An 11346-nucleotide genomic window follows, 5' to 3' on the forward strand; every position below is an offset into this window, starting at 1 on the left:
AGCCCGAAGCTGAGATGTGAACTTGAAACCTCAGAACCGTGAGGCAGATGTGCTCACCACTAGTCCGCTGTGATCACTAACGATGTTTACATTCATGAAAAATCTGCTTACACTCAAACTGAAAGATCATTTTTCTTTGAGGAATCCCACTGTAACTACTCGGTGTGTCCTTTGTGCTAGCTGCACAGTTGATGCATCATAAAACAAACAAACAAAAATGTTTCATACATCTTAATCAAGCCATCGTTTCTGCAATGTTTCGCTTACAATTACAAAAGATCGAACCTGTTATCTTACCACGACTTGTCGCTGGGCTCAAGGTGCTATTTTCAATCTCGATGTTGGCATTAACATGTAAACTGGTCAAGGGCGCTGCTGGACACGGGTCCCCATCATCTGGCGGTTCTGGGGAGATGGCAGGAGCACTCCTCTCCTCATCCATGGGCGTAGGCCTGGCTCTTTTCCGAGGAGGTGGAGGGACCCGAGAGCTAGCCTGAAGGAAAGGGATGGTCAAACATTATCGGTGCGGGGAAAATGATCGTGATATGAATCACACGAGCAAATGCTTATTGTGTTCAGTGGGTCATAGTGGGAGGTTGAACCTTTTTCACCAGCGCGATTAAGATATTCTTAAACACAGCAGTTTATATTTTCTTTCAATACTGGAAAGGCGTCATCAGGTTTGGTTTTGACTCACGGTGTTTTTCTAACATGAAATGCTTCAATGCTGACGTTCGACTGGAAATTGCTTTTACATGGAAAATATTTACCTTTTATCAAGGCATCCACCAGAAATGGTACTTGCTCCGCAGGGATGGCCCTACACTGTGGCCAGGGCGTGCTTTAGTTCCATCAAAAATTTGTGTAGCCGCAGTTTAGCCCTTCCAGGTTTATTATTTGATATTCTCAAATATATTGATAAAATATTTTATAAGCCTCCCTATGTATTGCAAGTGGTTATTTTGCATACCATCTAAGGGAGCCTTGTGGTACTTGTGCCCCTATTTGAGAATCGCTCATTAAGATTTTGCATATGGCACTCGGACAAAAACTTCAAAAGTCGATCCACATCCACAAAACTTCCAGTCAGGTTCAAGTTATTTCAAAACTCTTAACAAATCTGAGAAAACCAGCTACTCTGAACCGATTGTCAAGAAGCTCATTTGAATGGAGACTAAAAGGGGATTCTTTATTAAAATAAGTTCGAACGCTTTGGAGAAAGGAAGATGAATGGCAACGGTTGACAAACAGGTCGGAGAATAAAAGGGGATTCTTTATTAAAATGAGAAAATACCTCAAACGGGGTAGAACGCTTTGGCGAAAGGAAGATGAATGGCAACGGTTGACAAACAGGTCTTGAGTTAGTCGGACATTCCACCATGTGGTGTTTTGACAATGACAGGGAGAGAATGCTGGCTATGAGCACGTGAGTCATCAAAAAACTCATTCGGCGTGTTATTTTTTTGTAATTTAATATGTCACCATCAGGAAGTGCAAATAAAGTAGGTCCAATATTTATTCAATATATTCAGTGTTACAGAATGTCAAGTTAGATCAAGTGTCGACAGCCGGAAAACACCAAATGTGACCTTTCAATTCAGAGTTTCTTCAGTTGGATATGAAACACGAACCGGGATGAAAACAACAACAATGCAAACAATCTCGATCGATGCGAAAACTGGAGCTCGAGTTCAATCACGTGCCAGTGTGTTTGGCGCGCGCGTGCCACTCAGCTGGCCAGCTGTTTGCGCGCTCCCGCTGTTTCACAACCTTGACGACTTTCGGCATTAAAAGAGCCGAACAAACCAACGTTTATGTATTTGCAAACCCCGCATTCGGCGCATGCAATAACAAGTTCATCATAAAGTTCAATTGGGAAGGAAGGTGAAACGGTTTCTACTGTAGAAGTTTCGTTTCTCCTCCCCGCCCTCCCCTCCAAAAAAAGAAGTCAACTCAAGTCACGTCGAAAGGACATTTTCAAACTCAGGCAACTTTTACCACGACAGTTGCGAGTTAAACACTATTGGCTTTGCTTTAATTACACGCGTCTGCTTCCCTTAACGAGTCCCTGCATGCTGAGGACTTGAGTGAGAAGAACGTTCACGAGCTCGCAATCGAACGTGGTTTTGCGCCACACGACAACAACAAAGACGACGAAAACGAACTCACCTTGTGTGTGTGTGGATGGGTCGCGGAATATCGAAGCTTTTGGCTAATTCATTCTCTGACCTCTCCAGGTGGGCTTCTCTCACCCTCCGAGTCCTCCTCCTCCTCGCCCCCCTCCACTCTTATCTACACACTTCCACGGATCTTATCCACTGCGCGCCGGTTAAGTGCTTACTCTTAACCCGAAGCAGTCAGCTCGTACTACGGGTGAGCTTTCATGCCTGTGAATTACGAGGCCGGTAACCACATGTTTTCACGTTAATAACAGACTTTGTTTGTCGCAGATGGCAGCAATACAGGTAGCTACACACCGACACGTTGAAGCGCTAACTTTATGGGCACGATAGTCAACAGAAAGTATCAGGATGAGTCATTGCTGTGATATTTATCCCCCCACACCCCAAATCCAAACACACAAAATGTTTGCACACTTTTTCAAGGGGGAAAAAAACAAGTCTGGCGACAAAGAAAATAGTCCTCAGTTTCTTGAGACATATTTATTTGAACTGCCTCATAGTGGATGGTTAGCACAAGGTCATGTGGTACACATTGAGACAAACAACCAATCATACCGACATTTGCGGCAACTGCATGGACATTTCAGAATGGTTGGGAATCAGTGATCGAGACTGTCGGAAAGATGCACCCATATTTTTCCGGCTTTAGATTTAAAAGAAAGATCAGGTGTAAAAATTTCAGAAAAAAACGGTAATCAAATTGACAGACGGTAGCATTAGTCGTCAACAGTTTATTGAGAGCTGACAAAAGCATGACAGCTCTGCGATCGTGAGACATCCCACCGCAAAGTTTGAAAAAGAGGATTTGAGAACTCCGACTTGAGGGACAACTTCTTGGCTTTGTTTTGCTGGTGGAATGTCTTTTAGTTCAACTCTATATGCCAGCAATATATAGTGACAGGCAGAACAATTAAATGTCCCCCCCCCCCATGGGAGAAGGAGCAATCAATGTGTAGCAGTCATGATTTGATTATTAAATTAGGAATGAGTTGTGAAGGTCCTCTGCTACAGAGGCTTTCAAAAGTCTACACACCCATGTCTTTTAGTTCAACTATATATGCCAGCGACATATAATGACAGGCAGAACAATTAAATGTCCCCCCCCACCCCCCATGTAAAATGTGTCAATGAAGTTGGGGAAACACTGACAAACACAAATACATTTATTCCTCAAATGTCTCCGTAAGGCACTAGAACGGCATTATTTCTGCTACGCAATCAAATCTGCAGAATTTTCTTGGAACTGGAAAATAAATTCAAAACCTTAACTGACATTTCAACTTCTTAATCTTCTTAGAAAAAAGGGAACTCCCCAAATCATGAAATAGAAAATCCATAAGTGTCACAGGACCATGAAAAAAAAACAAGGTGCGTCCGAAAAGTAGATACGTTTGTCAAACGCAAATTTCAACGTGGTGCCAGACGATCAATCAGAACGTCTAGAAAAAGATCTTGCGGGGTTAACTTCGTTCAGTGCACGAGAAGAAGTGAGTGTCGTTGAGTGTACCAGCTCACGATGCCATAAGCATTGGAGAGATCCTGGCTGAGCAGAACATCGCCATGCTGCAGCAACTTCCCTCCTCACCCAACTTGGATCCAAGTGAGTTGATTCAAGGAGACACGTTGTTCAGACCTGGCAGGAGAACTACGAAGGATATCAGAAGAATCCAATCAGGAGTGCATTAGATTACAGGGGGATTACATTGAAGGTAAAAACGTGTAGTTTGGATTTACAATTTGTCTTTTGTGACACGTGTCCTGAAACATTTCGTGCACACCTTGTATTTAAGTGTGGAATGATTGACACATGGTGCTCGTGAAGGCATTCGTGGCTTGATGTTAATTCAATCGACCATACTGTTTGATATTCTGACTTAAACACATTGGACACAGTGATGGTGTGCACCAGGGTGAAGATCTTGTGATGCGGGGGTGGTGGTGGTGGTGGTGGGGGGGTCATCTTTTGGTCTATTTCTGAGGTGAACGGGGCCAAGCTATCCAGCGGCTGTGCGCACTAAGCAGGCAAATATGACAGTGTCGTTCCACATTCCTCACCTCTAACACTTCAATGAAATCATTCTCCAATTATGAATCAGTCGTGGCTGCTATCACAATAAGTATTATTTTAGTATTCACATGGGCTACAGCACATATGTAGTCCATGAATTATATGCCATTCGAAAAGAGCTCGGCATTCAACACTAAAACAGTTATTTTACCAATTAAGTTAGCATAAAGATTCAATGTAACATGAAGTAGCTAGCTTATAAAAAGCTAGCATATTTACTCTGCACATAACTAATGGTTGTCCCTTATTGTATAAGATCTGCTATTACGTCAATCTGGTGCTGACAGATTGATTTTGGTGTTTGAAAAGTTAAGCTAGCATTTAATTCATAAGCTAAGTGGCTCCTGGCTAACCCATTGCTCGGAAAGATAATGTAGCACATTTAATACTAACAAAAGAATGTGAAACCAAGAGGTTGTGAGAGTATGCGGAAATTAATTATAATTTCACATTCATGCACCTGAATCAATTTAAAGCAATCACAAAGTAGATAAACGTCCTCGTTGCTCAGCAGATTATAGCTAAATCAGTGGTTCTTAACCGTATTAGAGGTACTGAACCCAACCAGTACATATGCACATTCACCGAACAATTCATGAGTGAAAAATAAAAATTAGATTTTTTTACAAATTCAAGACTTTTAAAAAAAAAACACATTTATGAAAAACAGAGAAAAGTAAATAAAATTACATGGCCTAGTTCCGTGACGTATAGTTTTTGAGCGAACTAAATTTCCCGCAGCACTGATTGGAAAAGCAATGTAATGTGATCATCTGCAGTCAGCGATGGCCAAGCGGGTGTGTCATAACTAATTGACATCTTGAGTCGGGTGTGTCTTAACCTCCATGGCAGAGGCTCTGTCGAACCCCTGAGACCGATTCACTGAACCCCTAGGATTCGATCGAACCCAGGTTAAGAACCACTGGGCTAAATTGACAACAACAAGGAAAGAAGAACTTTTGTTGCGGTAATTTAAAAAAGGGCTTTTTCATAATTGTTATTCATTTTATGATTGCAGCGGTTTAACCCTATCTACATTAGATCCCACGGGATGTATTCTAATGCAAAGAAATGCATTTGATCTTTGAATTTTCACTCCCTTTATGAAACAGAACCTTATACAACGGGTCTCGGTGTAGATAAGTCTTCCTTGTAGTCCACCTACAGGGACACTTTATACTTAAATTAGCATTTCTCAGTGAGTAAAACCAACTCCTACTGAGCGCTTGCTCTCAAGCACAGATGCATATTAAAAAGAAGACGGTGTGCTCCCTCCTGTGCACAAGGGCACGTTGTCCTCACAAAGGGGAGCCAGGCCACGCTCGAGTATATTTCAAGCAATTCTACCTTTCTCATAGGATGCAGACATGCTCGTTGTTTGGCTTGGGCCTCTGAGGCTTCTTCTGAGGCTTTCCACTGTGCTCAGGGCCAGACTGAGCGAGAGAGTGAGAGAAAGCACGTTCGCCTCGCCAGGAGGAGGACTGAGGAAAGCGCTGCTCCACTGCCCTACTACTTCACCGGTACTTGGACCGACACGAGAAAAGGTTTGTTTGTGTGCAAACCAGTCAAACTCGAGCCATATGCTCACACACAGAATCGTTATTAAACCTTAGACGTGAATTGTTTGAGTGGTTCAGAGATGTCGGGTGGGAGAGAGGAGGAGAAAGAGAAGGAGGAAGAGGTCGAAAATGTGGTTCCAATCACTCACAAAGATGCTTTTGTTCTGCAGCTGTGGTCTTCTTTCTTTCTTTCTCGCTCTCTAAAATGGTCAATGTGTATTTGCATGAATCAGTCCGCTCCGTTTCTTGACCTCTCCTATGTATGTTTGCTGTTTTTTTGGGGGTTTTTTTTGCATCCAAAACCTTTTACGAGAACCAATAAAGTGTTCTAGTTGGTTTGGTTGAGCTCGTTTGTGGTTACGTACACAATGTTTTAGTCTCTTAAGTCTCTTTTGTTTTTTTTGTGAGTTTGAACATAATTAAACTCGTAGTGGCAAATACACAGCTCGAGGCAATCGCACTTTGTCCGTTTGATTTTGTTTCCTCAATGTGCTGTTATACCAGTGGCGAGGTCTGTCTGTCTGTCTGTCTGCCTGTCTGTCAGTCTCTCTTCCTCCCTTCACATCTTCCTGTCTCTCTTTGACGGCATTCACAGCAAAATCAACATTGTAAATCGACAGAACCTACCCCGAGAAAGAGACAGTCTTTGCATTGTTACTCTTTTATTTCATTTAGCCCAATATTATAAAATAGATTGTCAGTTGGAGAAGTCGTCGATAATGGCTGAGCTTTGTGAATGTTATTCATGAAAGGCATTGTATGAACGCAGTGGATTTGAAATGATTGTGTGTCCTCAAATGACGGGCACCAGCAGGAAAGCGTGAACCTTGACTCGGAATTCAGCAAAGAAGAAAACAAGAAACACAATTATAATTAAATCCTTTCTTTGCTGTAAGCCACTGCATTCTTTTTTAGAGCTGGTTTTGTTCTGATTCCTTTCTGCCGTGTCCATTTCCAGAACACAAAGTATTAATATAGACAAAAAAAAAAAAAAACAACAACAAAACACACATGAGTGTTACATCAAAATGGGAGCGACACGGTGACCTAGTGCTTTGCGCGTCTGCATCACAGTCGAGAGAACCAAGGGTTGAATCTCATCCCTCCTGTGGGATGTTTGCATTTTCTCCTCACACTTGCGTGGAATTTCGTTCCAAAAAGATGCATGTTAGTGTCACTGAAGAGTAATCTGGCCGAATGTGTGAATAGTTGTTTTCTTTCCTACTCGTACTACTGGCATTTTTCTAAGAATACTAACTCATTGAGACTTTCATTTAACGTCATGTGGAATTTCTTTCCAAAAAGATGCATGTTAGTGTCACTGAAGACTAATCTGGTCGAATGTGTGAATGGTTGTTTTCCTACTCGTACTACTGGCATTTTTCTCAGAATACTAACTCATTGAGACTTTCATTTAACGTCAATTCATTGGCACGACAAAAGGTAGAAATACGTTGATTGTCCAGCAAAACTTGCGTTGCTTGTTAGCTTGCATTTTTTAGTGACTCACCTAGCAAAGCAAGGACATGCGCATGTGGCCGTGACTCTTTCAGGAACTTGCCTCCAAAAGTGAGCGAATCTTGACTCTTCCCCCAATTATAGAGCTCTTGGAACATTGAAGATGTCAAAATTTCTTGAAATCAATAACCTCTCACTTCAACCTTTATCAGTGAAATACTTCAAGACCACTTGTAATGCCTCCACAAGGGGGCGGAAAAATAGAGAAAAATCTATGAGCAAGTGCATCTCCCCTCAAAGTCTACAATAGCCTCAAGTTACAAAAAGATGGGAGCAAAGCACTATTTTGGTGTAAATAAAACTCTTCAATTCACTTTATCATAGTTCCTTGGCGCCAAAGTGTCACAAAATTGTGCTGATGTGATACTTTTATTGCTTTGGCTTGAGCATAGGTGAAAGTTTCAACCAAAAACAGGCGAGGCTCTGGTGCACTGTATTTAACATACTGTAGGTATTATATAGACTGACAAGCCAAATGCCCGTTGATCAGAGAGGGATACATGCGGACGCTTGCAGACGTAGTCCAACTGGGCAGGTTGTGTTGTTTTTAGTGAGTCAACATGCTGTTTGGAGGACAGCCCACTGTGGCAGGCCACAGACTTTGGGGGCAGGGTTGGCGGGAGGAGAGGACGACAGGGTGAGTACAAGCGGGCAGAGAAAAAGATGTCAGCATGGCACTATGTACAGCACACTAAACGTATTTAGTGACTCATAGGGTCTGCCTGGACCTCAGTGCTCTGCATGATGCTGGGCCCTTCACACACAGCACTGTACACGCAAGCTGATATGCGTATAAAATACGTAAATGGTTCACAAGCACTACCGAGTGAAGCCTAAACTCAGCCATACCCTCACACCTAATATTTACTCAGTCCAGATGAGCATTCCGAAAGAAAGCCAAGGCGACACTGCCAAACACCAATGTGACACGCCAAGAACAACTTCTTTATGTTGCTTTGCACCCTGGCTCACCTTGCGCAAGGACATATCCTCATAGAGTTCCGCACACATGCCGCTGTACTTATGCTTGCACGCGCGGCTCCAACAGACTTCTCCCAAAACTAAAAGTCACCTGCACTTCGGTGCCCCGAGTGAGTGGATTTTCTCCCAGTTCATTGGAAGCAAAATATTAAACAAAGTTTCAACTTTCCCTACAAAATACAAAAAAAAAAAAAAAAAAATCATGCAGCCACTTTCCCCTCCTCTCCCCGTGGTAACGTATGCAGAGTGCAGCGCTGAGGTTCAAAGATAAGCTGCAGGGCATGTGCCGAAACTGCACCGAGAGAAAGCACAAGGAAAGAAAAGGAAGTATAGAGCAAGGTTACAAGAACTACAGTACAGTAGTTTGAAGGCATAAATAAATACCTCCATCGATCCATCTCGCCTGTCTGTCGCTGTTATTCCATCCCAAAATGTGCAGGTAGCTCAGTGTTCTGAACTCTCTGGCTCACCCTGTTGGCGGGATGACGTCAGTGGCTGTTTGTCTCAGTGTGTCTGTTTGTGACATGCTGCTTGTGTTGTCCGGTTTGTTTACTCCTCCTGGTGGCTGCTTTTTGTATCACAACACACCATAAACTCCGCATTTGTTTTCGTCTCCTCTTGAGGCATGTTCATTTTTTTTTTGCCTTACATGACTGCTGGGTAGGTATAGGTTGGACGATGTGGTAAACCAAGATTTATCTTTCACGTAATCTATATTTTGGGAAGTAAATGTTTTAAAACAGCTGTGTGTAAAAATCCTGAATAGATGAGTATGCTTTTATGACACATCTATGCCGATTTCCGAATTCAAAACGTTATGAAACTGAATTACAATATCTTAAATGATTTTACGAAATATAACGTCACCTGATATTTTTTGTTGATATATGCTCAGCCCCACTTGAACTATATAAGCGGCTGGATGTATAGTAAGTTCTGCTTGGCCATTTCCAGTCATAGTGTTCAGTCACATGACAATGTCAATCTAACTGAGCATGATTGACATTTTGATACGGCTCTTGTTTTGGATCCCAATTGTAGCCAGCTAGCACTGACTCGTTGGTTTAAAACAAAGCATACACAAAATAAAACCTTACACCTTTTAATAAAGTTTGAGTTCGTTTTTGATCCATGATAAGATCTTCCATTAAATATATTTCGATTCCCAGTCAATAATAAATGTAACATTTCGTACCACAACAGATTCTACTAATAGTATTTTTTTAAATCACAATGATCAATACCAAAGGAACAAGGACTCAACATGGGACAGTGTAATAAGTATTTTATTGCATTTTATAATGCCATTGTCAATAATTAGTACAGATTACATGCAACTAGACCTACTGTACAGTTTTTTTATTGTCTGCATGGACAGACACAAGAAGATTCGGGTTACAAATACACAGATATATGTGTGTGTGTGTGTGTGTGTGTGTATGTGTGTGCGTGTGTGTATGTGTGCGTGTGTGTGTGTTTTATACAGCATGAAAGAAAGGGCAGTGACTGGCATCAACATGGCTACCTGGCATGGAGGCTCCACTGTGTCTTGAAGCCACCTGCGCCCAGCCCCCCGCCTCTAAGTCTTGTGACACTCGCAAAGAACAAGAAATAGCAACAAAATAAGCAAAGCGATAACGTGAAATTAAGTAACAACGCACTGAAGAGTCACTGCTGAAAATGTACACACATTCCTAAGGTTGAACCAGAGGAGAGCTGAAGTGGTCATTCGGACTTGTTTAATAGCGTCCATGCTCCACTTTGACAGTCCCTTCCCCCCTTTTAAAAGACGCCTGCGAAGCGTCCAATCACGCGCGACGTTTTTTGCCACGGAGGCCGTCCATCGCACACATGTACAAGAGATAACAGCTATCAGTGAAGGTGATCTGTGATGTCAATGGAGACTTTTGGAAGTAGCTCGCTTTCAGTTTGGTTAAGGTATCGGTTTGGTTACAGTTCAGGAGTTTGGACTTTGGTAGTCAGACGGAGAGCTGCATCTCGGAGCGCCAGTCCACATTTTGGTACCGTGACCACGCAAAAAAGAAATAAAACAAAAAAGGAAGATGAGCCAACAATGCACGCATTTGATCTGCCTTTGCGGGATTTTAAGAGAGGAACTGTGTGACTAGTCACACCACTATCCCGCCCGCAGATGATTGACAGCTCTGCAGGCCAGAGGTCAGCTAAGGAATGACAAAGGGTCTGGGGTGAGAGGGAAACAATGTTGGCACCTGAAAGGACCAACAGACAGTCCACATTTGTGTAAAGCAGGAGAGATGCTAAATATTCTTACACTCGATTTCTTTTCAAAGGTTTTGGTCCTGTCATTGAGAAAAATGAAAAAGAAATCCTTCTGAGGTATCATTACATCATGAAGTCAATTTTTAGTTCATCCATTTGTGTTCTTTTTTTCCTTAAAAACGCATAAATGCAGTACAGAGACAAAAAAGTATCAAAATAGACCTAGCTAAGATAAATATACAAACAGATCTTACCTAAAACCACTGATCTAACTTTTATTCTTTCAACCTTTTTTTTGTTGCTGCGATAATACACTTAAAAAAAAAATCATCGTCCCAGACGTTTTTCTGAAGAACTGAAAATATGGAGGAAAAAAAAAAAGAAAATCATCCAAACCAAGATACCTGCAGTACTTAATATGATAAATACATATAGTTCAGCATTAGCAGTACAGTATAGGAACCAGAGCTGCAAGCTTTACAATAGCTAAACAGGTGCAGGAAAAAAAAATCAGCGGAAATGAAAGGAAAGAATGCCCTGGAGAGATAAGTCAATCATTAATATACAAGAATACATCATGTTATGCCAAGAAATGTTATGCGGCGACCTGTGAACTTTTTTTTTTTTTTTTATAAAAGCGCCTTGTTTACAGGTGCACCTTAAAGCACAAGATCATCTACATAGTCGAATGAATGCAGCAGTTCCTCTTGTTTGGACTGAAGGAGCCATAATAAGAGTGTGTTTGTGTGTGTGTGTGTGTGTGTGTGTGTGTGCGCGCGTGTGTCCTGTGGGGGAG

At 42.0% G+C, this 11346-nt stretch overlaps 1 protein-coding gene across 1 annotated transcript in view; it reads right to left on the bottom strand.

The window, feature by feature from the left end:
- mdfi (MyoD family inhibitor) overlaps positions 1–8766 on the bottom strand; it is a 40004-nt gene extending 31238 nt beyond the window's left edge. Inside the window, exons 1-2 of the mRNA XM_019880473.1 lie at positions 8694–8766; positions 298–493 (exon numbers count right to left, since the gene is read on the bottom strand). Of these exons, the coding sequence (XP_019736032.1) occupies positions 298–493; positions 8694–8699 (202 nt within the window). The 5' untranslated portion in view covers positions 8700–8766. The remainder of the gene's footprint in view (positions 1–297; positions 494–8693) is intronic.
- Positions 8767–11346: the final 2580 nt, after the last annotated feature.

The sequence above is a fragment of the Hippocampus comes genome, unplaced genomic scaffold (genome assembly GCF_001891065.2).
Source record: "Hippocampus comes isolate QL1 unplaced genomic scaffold, H_comes_QL1_v1.1 scaffold68, whole genome shotgun sequence".
Taxonomy (NCBI): Eukaryota; Metazoa; Chordata; class Actinopteri; order Syngnathiformes; family Syngnathidae; genus Hippocampus; species Hippocampus comes.